We start from the raw sequence: 14,640 nt of genomic DNA, 5'->3' as shown, positions 1-14,640 counted from the left end.
AAGATCCAATTTAGCATTTGTTTTATAAAGTCCTCTCTTCTCACGATGGCGATTTTAAAACTGTGTTTTAAAGTGACTTTTTGGTAATAGTCCCTCCACCATCGTGTGCAGTCCAAACAATTCAAGATACATTTCCATCAAACATGATTGAAACACCTTTCTTTCTGCATGTGGATTTGACTTTATTACTCTGAAATAGACCGTAAAAATGAAATACGAAAAAAGAACTCAATATACGTTAGAATTAACAGTACAAATAAATTTTGTTGTTAACCATCTAAATCGAATAACAGATTGAGGAGGGTCATCTAACTATCTTTGTGTATTAGTAATAATATGGCAAGTGTAGTGTCGTTAATATCTGTCATTAATTAATCCGACTAAAGTTACACAGACATGGGGTTATAAATTAATTTACACCTCGATGTGGGATGAAATATGCTGATTACTTAATTATCTTTTTTACGCCAGCCAGATCAAAGACATTTAGATGGAATGTGTTCGTAATACCCCACGAACGAACGAAAAAAGTTACGAAGGAACTTTTCTCTAAACAATTCTCCACTGACAACTAATCGTAGAATCGTACACCTGTTAATTGTATAAAATAATTAAGTTTTACTCATCAGTTGTTTATAATTATTATTAAGCCAATAATCAATTAGCTTTGTTCACCGATATTTTTATAATAAAGTAGCCTTGTATTATTTGTTGATTGGTGTATTGACTTGATATGAAATCAGAATATATATTATTAGAAGGATAAACGGTTGTGATAAGATTAGGTTATAATGTCTAACATCGTTTCACTTCTTAATAATAAAGGTATTTTGCAATTATATTGACAGTTTAATCACTCCCCAAACGGCATCAGGAACTCCATGTATGATCATGTGTATTTGATATTCATGTCCATGAATCCCATGCAATTTTCGCGCCAAAATTTAACCTCAGTTACTATGCCCGTAATATGCATGGAACCGTATATTGGTTGTCTAGATTAATCGGTTTAGTCGTAGTTGTTTCGGTTTTTTTAGCTCAAACCGATTCACATTTTGAAAAATCGGTAGTCGTTTCATCCAATTTATATTGATACAATTACATATAATGTTTGACTTTTACTGTCTGCTTAACACACTACTGAATTGCTGCATATTAAAACCGTATTGAAACTACGTCTTTTAAGGCTCAATACAGAAATTCCCATTTACAGTGACACGAACTCGATGTCGCATGGAATTCTTCACCTACCATATTAGGAATGGCTTACTACGAAATGTGTAAAATGGTTGATTTTGGCACGAAATAGCTGTCAACAGACACGTACGCCAATAACAGACATGATAATATCACGGAACTTTATAATACATGGACTGAATGCATGCCGCACGAGACGGGGAAGTTGGCGATGCCTTTTTACAAGCGATAAACTACCAATGTAATTTTGATAAAGTAATAGTTTTGAAAGAAGACAATTCTCCAACAATATAATCGAAAGATTCCCTTACAATTTTAAATTCAGTTGTATTTTGTTATTTAATTCACAATCAGAATGTGATGTTACTGTGTCCGAGACGCGAATAAACAGTTCCCAAACCGGACATTACCAGTCAGGAGGCTCTTCTTTTCTCCTCCCTCGGCACATGTTGCCGCCTTTTTTAAAGACACATGTTTTTTTTTTATTTGTATCGTCTTGTGCGGGTTCTCTTGTTGTTTTCCGTCAATATGATTATTGCTATATGTTAAAATACTATGTACAGGAATTGTTGTACTAGTGAATTGTAATCCAGTATTGGATTTTTAATTAGCAGTTAAAGCTGTGGGGGTAAGTCAGAACGCGGGGATGTCTACTCTTACTCAGTCCAATGCGTAACTAAATATCAAAACTAATGACTTGGTACATGTTGTTTATTGACAATTTAAAAAATGTATTCCAACATCTCTTTAGCTCAAACCCAAAGAAATGTATTAAAATAATATAAGGTCAGCTATTCAATGCTCACGCTTATCAATAGGGCTGGATAAAATATCGATATAAATCGATAGTATCAATTGGACGGCCCAGAAAAGCACTATCGATAGCGGTGGGTTACTATCGATTATCGCTCTTTGTATATTTTTCTTGCGTCTGAAATGTCAATGTTTTCTTTTAGTTAAAGGTGCTAAATCGCTAACATTTGGGACCTAGAAATTCACAAAAGTGGGTCGCAACGCATATAATACTGTAATATGAATGTATATAAACTGATTTACATTTAATGGTTTCCGTTTTTACTCCAATTTCAAATCAGTTATGTTCGGCGAAATAAGTCAGCAATCTCAATCGAGTGCAAATTTCTAGCGTCTAGTTATTCTAGTCTACATAACTCCATTTGATTTGGTGCAATGTGTCTAGCCTCGTCCCTCGAGTCTCTCAATACAACTGGGACTGAAGCGCATTATGGTACACGATTCGTGTACCAATGTTCTAGTCTAGTCTACATAACTCCATTTGATTTGGTGCAATGTGTCTAGCCTCGTCCCTCGAGTCTCTCAATACAACTGGGGCTGAAGCGCATTATGGTACACGATTCGTGTACCAATGTTAAAAAAATTATTTTATCTTAAATATCGGATATCAGAAGCTCATCTTTTCCCGGTAAGTTGACATCATCAATGTTGATTTAAATTGACCAATAATTCGTGTTTTCGATGTCGAAGATTTTGGAGGATTTTGAGTTACGGACTTAGGTCCTATAATCATAATACACCGCTCACTTTAATTACTATCAAGTATCAATGTAACACATAACAAAATTTTGACTGCTTATTGAACAGCCGTTTTCATAAATTCACTCTCATTGAAACGTTACTTTAGTTTTGAAGAAATTATTGTTGAATATCGCTAAATCGGAGATACCCGGATGTGTAAATAAAGTTAGAGTTATTTCCCTTTGCAAGCTTCAGAATTCGTCTGCCATATTGATATTTTCGCGCGCACGTACGCAATGTTTTGAATCGGAACAAGTTTATTTTGGTCCCTTAACATAATTATTTACGATATTTCTTCATTCGGAACCACGGCTGCATTATTTTAATAATAAACAACATCAATTTACGTATATATACGTGATATAACAAGTTTTATTAATGTTTTCCAAATAAATCTCCTTAGACAGGAGCAAACGATCTTTCGCAACTTCGTATGGTTTTGAACTTTGAACTTACACTGTATCCAGTCTTGATGACGACCATGAAAATAAGTTTGTTTTCGATACTATCGATTATCGACCAACATTTCATTGCCGATTATCGATAGTAAAAATCACTATCGATACCCAGCCCTACATATCAACAATCACAAGGGAAAACCCCTGTAACGCAGTACAGACAACGACATTATTAGCCAACGAAAGAAACATTTATTTTACTTTATTATAGAATTTATACGGCATCCGATTAATCGGCACCGATACGATTTTTGGCTAGCCGATTAACTGATTCAAGAATTTTGTAATCGTGACAACACTAGAACCGTACATGGTAGTAAGATTCCCGCCGTTGATTGACTGAGAAATGAGGGCGATCTATTGTTATGCATAGTCATTGGAAAATTCCATATTCGCTGTGAATTTCAAATGGAGTTACGATAAAAGTTATTCTTTGTGTATAGAAATGGTTATTGTTATTATATATATCGACAAATGACTGGCACAATTTGTATTTCTGTATTTCTAGGGAATAGTTTGGGATATCAAGTATTACGGGGTTGTCCAAATTGCCGGTAAATGTGCTAATTCCAATCACAAATGTCTAATGTATAACAACGCAAGACGATAATTTGGTGATTATGATTAGGCCAGTCACATGTTAATTTGTCCGTCAATACACACCTGTCAACTAGTGGTGTGTATAGACAGGGATATATTGTACAGACAGTGATATATTATATAGATGATGTATATACTATGTGTAGTTCCTGTGCCGTCACCAGCCAATCAACCGGATTATGGTTGTAATTGAAAAGCGTTTTGGTGTGTTGGATACTTAAACGTTAACAGCCGAATTAATTTTAATCAGATTGGTGTGAACTTGCCGTAAAGTGGATATAGTAACCATTGGCTATACGTACATGCAATTTAGATTCTTCATCTTATGTGGTCTTTAAAGATCTTGATTTTTGGCTGTATACTTTTAATAAAATAGACTATATATAGCCATGATGTTTTCCTTAACCATAAAGATTTGTTCTTATATGCCCACACTTTATAAATTGTTTCAATGGCATTTAGTAATTGAACTAGAGTATACAAGTCACAATTCTATGGAATACAATTACTGCTTATTACTGATAGTCATTATCAAGTAAAGATAAAATATGATAATATGATCAGAAAATATGTACACAACAATACTTAGTTAATGCTGACCAACCAGAGATACATGTACCTTAGCCTTTGAAGGTTTGATAAGATGTGAGCAATAATTTCAACCACCGTACGGATTGTTCGAACCGAGTCTCGCACCTCCATTTTTAGCTTAAATCAAAATATGACTGAACTGTTCTAATCTATTTAATATCGGGAGAAATCTGATACAGTCGAGAGTTGATTATGACCTGGATAAGTTAATCAATGTCTAATTAATTATTTAGAAAACATTTCAGGCCTAAAGAAAGATCTGCAATAGGCAGATTTACCTCTTGCATAATGTATGTTTAAAGTTTCAATTTTAAAAAATATTCATTAAATAGTAATTTAGAAGATTAATACAACCAGCGGCTGCCAGGCAGGATACACACACATTTTGCAAGAGATGGATAGAGAACATGCTAAGCAAAAAGCTATTTTTCGTACAATAAAGGGCCATAATTCAGGAAGTTACGAAACGATCTTTGGCTTATAAATTGTGACTTCTAGAGGTTCCACAACCTTGATATACAATATATTTACACTATTTGCGTATGAGGGGCGGCCATTTTGTCTGGCAGTTTTGGTCCGATTTTCACGAAATTCGAACTCAAGCATCATTACAGGTTAACGGTGATATATTCAAAGGTTTTTTTTAAATCGGATAATAATTGTGACCTCTAGAGGGACCACAAGCTAAAATGCTATTTTTCGTACAATCGGGGGGTCATAATTCAGGCAGTTACACATTTTACAAGGGAGTATTATAATTGTTATAACCCCTGTTTGTTTGGCTCTCCATCTATCTGTCCACATTTCATACTAAAACTGTACTGGTTCCTTTCTTTAGCTAGCCCTAAGTAGTAATGATTTTTCACGCCCTTAATATTGAAAAAACATTTTCAAGCTTGCAGGGGTTTTAGGGGTAGTTTTATTGAGGAACCCAATCAAAATTCAGACAAATTTCTGGGTAATCAAGTCTACACTCATATTATTTGGGTAAATGCTACCTCATTCCCCTTTATATTATTTTGGAAAATTCAGTTCTTGAACTCTTGAAGCAGGGTTCTGTTACCATAGTGAAGTAGCCAATGTGCATTGCAGGTGTTGCAGAATACTTTAAATGTTTCTTTGATAAAGATTTAAATATATATTACTTTTAGACAATTCAGGATATACCAGTACTTCAGAAGTTGACAACAAACCATAAATGTAGAAATAAAAAAGTCTGTTGTCAACACCATGTGACTAATCTTTACAAAATATTACAGAAAACATCTACAGGTCATCATCCTTAAATCTATTCTTTCTTTTTCAGAATAACATATTGTCATCTCCCTTTTCAAAGTAAATGGTTGTATATAGGAACAGAAAGGGGAAATGTCCATTTAGTTAATATAGAGTCTTTCATCCTTTCTGGCTATGTTATAAATTGGAATAAAGCAATTGAATTGTAAGTGTAAAATTACATGTAGTTTTTTCTCCACATTTAATCGAGATACCTGACTTTGCCAATATTGTCTATTAATATTTAATCGGCATATTATTGAATTGAATGCATATAATACCTCAAAATAGAAACTACTAAGAATTTTATAGTCCTCTAACCTAAATGTATTTTTTTACAGACGAGCTATAAATATTACATATCTGCCTACATCATATATGTTGCATACCGTTTCTAAGATGTTCTGAAACAAATTAAATTTATTTTACTAAATGATCGATCAAGACAGAAAGCTAACAAGTACTTGTCTTACACATCTTTGACTTTATTTTGGCAGATCTCGTAAAACCCATCCTGGTCCTGTTGTTCACCTTAGTGATAATCCCGTTGATTCTAGCAAGGTAAATTGTTGTGTATACAAAGATGATGATTTAAATGAGTGATATGCTATCATGGGCCATACATGTACATCTCTTTTTTCTGAAATGATGGAAATCTAAAGTCCCTTGACAGTTGAAATCTGAAAAACTGTATGTGGAGATGGTTATGTCCCAGCAGAATTTTCATTCCATCTCATTGCATTGCATGTGTAACAATTAAAACCTTATTTTAGTCTACAAATAAATATTGTAAATATTTTAGGAGACCAACAATTTAAAAGAAATGCATTTTCTAGAAGTGTAATTTCAATACATACATATTTTATTCCACAAAAGGTAACAGACTGAACAGTCTTTTACCCCCACCATGAGCAAGTAAATGTTTGTTTGAGAAGTTACAGGAGTGCTTATTCTGAAGAGACGTCCTTAGATAAAGTGAAAATTGTAAACATATTGATACTATGACAAGGATAGTTTGATTCATGAGTATTATAAACTGTAATAGTTTGCTTTTGTTAGAATTTAATTCTAATCAATATTATTTATTAGCTGATGGGGCTAGTGATGTGAGCCTAAAATCTTAAACGATAAATTTGAAAGATGTGTTTTCTCTTGTCTTTTCCTCCTGCTACTGATAGTCTAGCAACAAGTCAATCAATAAGTCATTACAACTATCGTGGCTTACCCTGTGTATTACTTCAATAAAATATGCTTTCTTCATCCTCATGCTCGGAAATAATTGCTTGCCCCTTTGTTGTTGATCCTAGAATTATTACTCTTTTTGTTGCAAAAACTTTTCTTTTTGTGTTTAATTCCTAGCTAAATTGACACAAGCTGTAAAAAATAATATTATTTAACAGATATTGGAATATTGATGATATGCTTGCCATTTTATAATTGTTGTTTAACAACATAAAATTACATTATTACTCCAATACTTAGTGACTATATTTGTAAAGAGTGTATAAAGTAACAGATTTAATTGAACTGTTACTTGCAATCAATATCTTACTTTTTTAGCTTTTAATTGGTTTTGAATCTGGTGCTGTGGTACTTTGGGATTTAAAAACTAAAATAGCTGAACATAGATTCCCTACACCAGAGGTGAGTAATAATATAAAATTATCTAGATATGTTTTTAGTATAAACAATAATTAGATGTTATACTGAGTCACTGTCCTGTTAAATGAGTCAGTAAACTGATATTAAAAAAAATTTTGTTGATGGAAAAATAGTTAAAAAAAGAAAAAAAGAAAGTCGTTTATCTTAATGTATACTACCAGTATAGAAATATCTGATTAATATTTTTAAGAGTTTCCTCTGATTATGATGGAGAAAATATTAAGTGTGTGCCAAACTCACATATCTAAGATTATGTGAAAAATAAGGAAAATATTGTCAGTGTTTAGGGTATTGATTGAATGAAACTATTAACAATATTAGATGATGATGAGGCTATAAGGCTATAAATAGTGTCATATTATTTGAATGTACTTTTAGGCCCTCCGCTCGATAGCATGGCAACATGAAGGCAAACAGTTTATGTGCAGTCATTCAGATGGAAGTCTGACCACATGGGGCTTCAAAACACCACAGAAACCAACAAATGTTATGCTGCCACACGGTATATAGCTTGATTATTAATTAATTTGTTTTTGACAATAGATGTGCACAATTCTTTCGATGCAAATCGCCAGCAAAATCCATTTTGAGCCTTGTGATTCCAGTTTACCAGTTTACAAGGGCGTTGCCATTTTAGATCACGTATCACGACCCAATGCAAGAATTAAAAGAAAAAAAACATAAGACAGTGGTTTTGATTAGTCAAGAAATAATCAGGACACAATTTTCAACCAATACAGTTAAATGACACTTTGATGGAAAAGAAACGGAAGTAGCTGATAATATGCCGTACTTGAACCGAGTTTTAGATGATATTTGGAGACAATAAAAGTAATTTTATTTTGGGACAGGTGCACCATTAAAGAGATCCTTCCAGCAAAGAATTTTCAAACTTGGTGTAGGTGTTTATTAAGTGAATGCCTTGACTGAGTTCGATGATGAACATTTTCTGCTGAGGCATAGCAGAGTTACGCAATTTGATTGGTTGATGCTTTGCGACACGATAACTTTTTGCTTCTGATTAAGTCAGTGACGAAACTTGGTGTATAGTTTCATTACATCAATATCTTGACTAAGATTTTTGATTTTATACACATTTTTCTGATCAGGTTAAGTAGAGTAATAAGCAATTTGATTGATTGAGACTTGAAGCTCAACAATTTTGATTCTATTTGAGTGAGAATGGTGAAACTTGGCATTACATCAATCACAGATAACCTAAATGATAGATGCTTTATGAAAGATGAATATGCAATTAAGAAATGTGTTACTTTTTCAATTTGGCGGGGGACACCAGTCTCACCGTTGGCTTGTTTTTAAAAAGAAAAGAATTGGCAACTATTGCACATTATGAATATTTACTTAAGTTAAGGAATGTGATAAATCCTGAGGGAGATAAATTTCTGTACATTTCAAATTGATTTTTTATCAGAGATACTTAATACAATATTCCTGGTTAATGAAATTCTTTTCTGATTCCTAGCAACACCTACAATGTTGTAATAGATGAATATTTAGCACACTTTCTGCAGGTTGTTAATTTCAATATGTTTGTGATATATGACTTGTCTGGAGATAAAAGTTTCGAAAGAATGATGACCATTCTGAACCCAAGAGTAGACGCTGGCATTTATTACTGTAGACTATATTTGAATAGTAGACCCTTTTATTGTCAATCATTGAATTTTAGGAAGTTTTTTTTTTAATGCATTGGAAATTAATATAATCAGGGGGGTAACTAATTCCAATTGATACAAAATTTAAGATAATAGTAATACTTGTACTTTTCACTGGCAGAATGAATAGAATTTTTTCCTATTTCCGATTTTCAAAGTTGATAACTTTTGTTGAATGCTTTCAATAACAGGCTGTGATCAACACACATTCTGATTTAAAAAAAAAAAAAAAAAAATGAAAAAGGTTGTAGTTGAAATGTTGCTGATTATTTAAAAGGTCATAGTTAAAGGGGGATCACGCTAGGTTGGGTGTTCGATCCCTGCATTGGCCGAGAAAGTTCATCCAGATTTTCCGGCATGGTTCTCCCTTGTCAGTGATGCAGGATGGAGGGCCTGACAAGGACATCTGTATAGTCGTTCGGATGGTACGAAAAACCGAGGTCCCATGTACATATTGGCGTGCACGTAAAAGATCACTTGGCAGTTGGAATTCGAAATAAGAGTAGGAAAATTTCCCCCATAGCACACTGTATGGCGTATGCCCGTCTTCATTAGCCCAGTTTAGGAGCAGAACAGTAGGACGTTAAACCCCATTTCATTTCATAGTTAAAGCTACTAGTACTAGTCATTTGTATTATAAGTTTCCTCAATCCATATTTTGTAGCTAAAATTGGTAAAGATGGAAAGCCTGACCCTTGTAAACCTATAACTAAAATAGACTGGAAATCTGTTAGAAATGGAGGGTAAGTTAGACTATGTGTTTCCTGGTATTTACAGACTTGTTAAGTCTATTTAAGAAGTATTGTGAGGTTAAAATGTGAAAGGAGTCTTATCAATTTTTTATGTTGACAATTGAGAGTGTAGGGACTATCTTGCATATCTAGCTTTGACCCAACATAGTTTGCAGAAAGGGCTAGTGTTTGAGTTCAGTTTACAGATGATTTTTAATGATCAGTGTAGTCTCTCAGAACTTTTCCACAATAAGTATTGAAGCAAACTTATATCTAGCTTCATTATACCTAATGGAATTTGCTGAAGCATTTACCTCGTCTAAATGTGCATTTTTCTGTATTTCAGTGAAGGTCTTATCATATTTTCTGGTGGTATGTCATATGACAGAGCTGGTCGAACCCCATGTATTACTGTCATGAATGGCAAGAGTACCACTGTATTAGAAATGGAACATAATGTTGTTGATTTTGTTGTTCTTTGTGAGACACCCTGGGCTAATGGTAATTATATAATTAGACAATTATGTTATCAGGCTTATAAGGTTTTAGAGCAATCTGTTTAAAATACAGATCTGTATTTTGTTCTGTTTTTTTTTTTTGTTTTTTTTTATACTTTCGATGGCCTATTACTACATGAATATCTGACAAGTTGCAGTGGGAGGTCGCGTCAGATGTCATACAACCGACTTTTGACTCTATGACATCAGACATATGATTAACCAATCAGCATTGATGTTTCTAGTGGGTTACAATAGTTCTGTGTACCTCACTCCAAAAACATGCCATAACAGACCGTTTCTTTGGCTAATCCCTCACATTATTCAGAATGTGGGTTATATAACAACTCTTCCAGATCATAGTGTAGTAAAGACAAAACAAAATTTTAAACTATAAAAAACGAAGCGAAATAGGATCTGTGTTTTAATCAGATTGGGTTTAGAGCTGTGTAAACTAGATTGAATCAATCAATAATATAAATATTTTATGCTCTGTAATTGTGGTTTATATGTATTTGTCTGTAAAATATGTACTCTTTTCTATTGACCTTATCATTAAATCAATATCTTGTTTAATTCGAAGTTTTAAAGAAATTTAACACCTTGATTATTAATACATAATGTTTGTGACAGAATGATTACTGCAAGCTATGAGTATAATTCCATTAAACGGTTATTAAAACAATTACACAACATTAATTTATTATCCCTGTTTGCATATTCTTACATTTAAATTAATGTGCTGACAATCTATTATAAAAATGTTTAAATCTTTTACAGATTTCCAGGATCCTTACGCTATTGTTGTGCTGCTGCAAAATGACTTGGTTGTTGTAGATCTGACAACGCAAGGGTAAATAATTTAAATGAAATAATCTAAAATGCCTGTGTACACTATTACAAAACAGAAATAGAGTCTATAATTGATCAAAACCATGGAAATATTATTTCTGGTGTGGAATTTTATGTTATTGAATATTTCTGGGTCTACTTTAGAAATTAATAATAAAAAGAAAAATCCATTTTAGACACAATTCTCACACCGACATAAACTTAATATCTAAAAAAGAAATGTCAGTAAAGTCAAGTAATGTTTCATTTATTACAATATTTTGAATAAACCGCTAATAATTCAAATGGTGTGATTTTGTCTTGTTACAGTATAGGAATTTTCACATGTATTAGGCCATTAATAGCAAAAATCAATAAACAAATGTGCAATTATTTGAACTGTTTGGAATCATGAAGCAAATGGTGTGTATTTTATTCAGCTACAATTATTGGTATTTTGACCTTCTTTATTCACAGAAATGAAGGCACAATTGAAGCAAATTATTTATGTATTTTGATAACATTTCTAGCAGAGTGATCCCTATATTTTTTGTTTATAATAAATCTGTACAGATAATTGTATGGTATAAATCTGATGGGATAATTAGAATGATCAGTAAGTTATATGCACAAAGAAAGATATTCAGTTCAGAAATTTAGATGAAGTATGTAGGTTTCTAATGTATCTTTCATTCCGCAATATTATTTTGACCTTATAATTTACATCAAAAACTCTTAGAGGATGGATTAAAATTGTTGAAAGTAATGAGTTTTATTCCATTGAAATGTGTAAAAGCGTTGTATATAATTTCAGTTACCCATGCTTTGAAAACCCGTATCCTATGGATATCCACGAGTCCCCAGTTACAGCCTGTCAGTATTATGCCGACTGTCCTCCCGATCTCATTCCAGCTTTTTACTCAGTCGGATCCAAAATACAGAAAAAATCTGGATTCAGTGAAAAGGTTAGAGTTATTATTATAATTACTCATCATACTTATATGTTAACTATATTCAGTTATTAATTAATTACAACTATTATAATTATATGTGTACTCGTTATACCACAATAACATCATTATTATTCATTACATGTTGAAAAATTGAAGATATTGTACCACACCCATAGAAATAGCCAAATGTTCATGCCTATGACATATGAGTTAATCGGATATTATTTTATGTCATCAGTTGAATATTTGTTAACGGGTTCTTTTCTTTTTTATATCCTTTTTTTAAGCCTTTTTATGTGCCCACATTGAAATGTGGACGTATATTGCCGTCCACCCGTCCATCATCCACAATTTCTTGTTATTATCCGATTGTTTTAAAATTGATGTATGTGGTTTACAGTGAGATGGAGAAGCCTATTTAATTTCAATAATTTCTGTTCATTACATCTAGAGTTATGGCCCTTGTTTAACTTTGTTGAACCTTGTGGACGCTAATTCACCAAAAGTTATCATCCCATCTTTGTGAAATTTAAATGCATTATTTAAATTTGGGAAACGAAGAAGCCTATAGTATTTCAGCAATTTACAATAATTACTTCTAGAGTTATGGCTTTTGTTTCACTTTGTTCAACCTTGTTAATGCTCGATTGATGAACGTTATCATCCGATATGTATGAAATTTATATGCATCATTTAAATTTGTGGAACAGAGGTCTATTGAATTTCAGCAATTTCCGTCAATTTCTAGAGTTATTGCCCTTGTTTTACTTTGTGAACCTTGTGAATGTTTGAATTTGAATGACAAAAGTGATCATCCGATCTGTATGAAATTTATATGCATCATTTAAATTAGTAAAACGAAAAAGCCTGTCAAATTTCAATAACTTCTGTAGAGACCCTTGTTTCAGTTTGTAGAACCTTGTGAACCCTCAAACGACAAAAATTATAATCTAATCTGTATGGAACTGTCTTGTAAAGGCCCCCAATTACCTACAAAGGAATAAATATGCGACAACCCTTGTCGACCGCTCGGACGATTTAGCTGCTGTGAGCGTATGTTTCGTTGCCTGGCAACCTATCTTTTAAAGACACATAGGATTTAATAAGAACAGAATTTCGACAATGATTCTTTTCACTATCAAACATTATCATTAAACTAATTTGCAATTTGAGTTTTTTGTATTTACGGAATTTCATTGCCGTTTAGGATCGATTGTACTATATTTTTATACATCCACATTTTTACGTGGACGTATTATGCCATCACCCCTCTCCATCTGTCTGACCTCAGTTTGTTTGTCGATACTCTACAGGTCACAATTTTTATCTGATTTTGACGAAACTTGTAATATAGGTCTATCTCTGAAAGGTCTTGTTTCCTTTCGATATTGGTATGTATCGGACCATAACTTCATAGATTATGGCCCTTGATTGTACGAAAAATCACGTTTTTAGCTTGTGGACACTCTAGAGGTCACAATTTTTACCCGAATTTGATGAAACTTGAAATGCATGTTTATAACCCAAAGATCTTAGGTTCCTTTCGATATTTGCGCATATCGGATCGCAACTGCTTGAATTATGGCCCTTGATTGTACAAAAAAATCGCGTTTTTAGCCTGTGGTACCTGTACAGGTAACAATTATTATCCGATTTAAAAAAGAAATGTGTGAATATATCACCGTTACACCGTAAGGACGGCTGAGTTTGTATTTCATGAAAATCGGACAAAAACTGCAGGACAGAATAGCCGCACCTCGTACGCAAATAGTGTAAACATCTGGTATATCAGGGTTGTGGATCCTCTAGAGGTCACAATTTTGATCCAATTTTGATGAAACTTAAAATTACATGTTTATAACCCTTTCGATATTCGCACATATCGGATCGTAACTTCCGGAATTATGGCCCTTGATTGTACGATAAATCGTGTTTTTAGCTTGTGGTCCCCCGTAGAAGTCTGAAATTTTATCCGATTTCAAAATACTTGTGAATATATCATCGTTACACACTAATGATTGTTGAGTTCGAATTTTGTGAAAATTGGACCAAAACCGCTGGACATAATGGCCGCCCCTAGTATGCAAATAGGGTAAAAATATGGTATTTCAAGGTTGTGGACTGTCTAGAGGCCACAATTTTTATCAGATTTTGATGAAACTTTACAATTATGTTTATATCACAAAGATCTTGGTTCCTTTGGATAATCGCGCATATCCGAACGTTACTTCCTTGAATATGGCCCCTGATTGTTCGAAAAGTAGCATTTTTATCCGATTTTAAAAAGCAATTAAATATATCACCATTCCACCATTATGGAGGTTAAATTTAAATTTTGGGAAAATCGAAATGAAACTGCCAGACAAAATGGCTGCTCTTTGTACGCAAATTGTGTAGAAGTATATAATACGAAGTTTGTGGACCCTCTAGAGGTTACAATTTTTAGCCGATTTTGATGAAACTTAAAATATATCTTTATATCCCAAAGATCTCAGTCCCTTTTGATATTGTGCATTTCAGACCATAACTTTCTGGATTATGGCCCCTGATAGGACATAAAATCGCTTTTGTTTTTAGCTTTTTCTCTATCCATCTCGTGCAAAATGAGGGTGTAT

General features: G+C 33.1%; 1 protein-coding gene across 1 annotated transcript in view; it reads left to right on the top strand.

Annotated features, from left to right (window-relative positions):
- Positions 1 to 14,640, top strand: part of LOC126811551 (syntaxin-binding protein 5) — a 90,493-nt gene that overhangs the window by 37,965 nt on the left and 37,888 nt on the right. Inside the window, exons 5-12 of the mRNA XM_056099211.1 lie at positions 5,707 to 5,841; positions 6,173 to 6,236; positions 7,236 to 7,319; positions 7,716 to 7,839; positions 9,678 to 9,756; positions 10,091 to 10,245; positions 11,022 to 11,094; positions 11,887 to 12,037. Of these exons, the coding sequence (XP_055955186.1) occupies positions 5,707 to 5,841; positions 6,173 to 6,236; positions 7,236 to 7,319; positions 7,716 to 7,839; positions 9,678 to 9,756; positions 10,091 to 10,245; positions 11,022 to 11,094; positions 11,887 to 12,037 (865 nt within the window). The remainder of the gene's footprint in view (positions 1 to 5,706; positions 5,842 to 6,172; positions 6,237 to 7,235; positions 7,320 to 7,715; positions 7,840 to 9,677; positions 9,757 to 10,090; positions 10,246 to 11,021; positions 11,095 to 11,886; positions 12,038 to 14,640) is intronic.

This window comes from Patella vulgata, chromosome 2 (genome assembly GCF_932274485.2).
Source record: "Patella vulgata chromosome 2, xgPatVulg1.2, whole genome shotgun sequence".
Lineage (NCBI taxonomy): Eukaryota > Metazoa > Mollusca > Gastropoda > Patellidae > Patella > Patella vulgata.
Note: the sequence above shows the minus strand (reverse complement) of the source record. Positions and strands in the feature narration are given on the sequence as shown.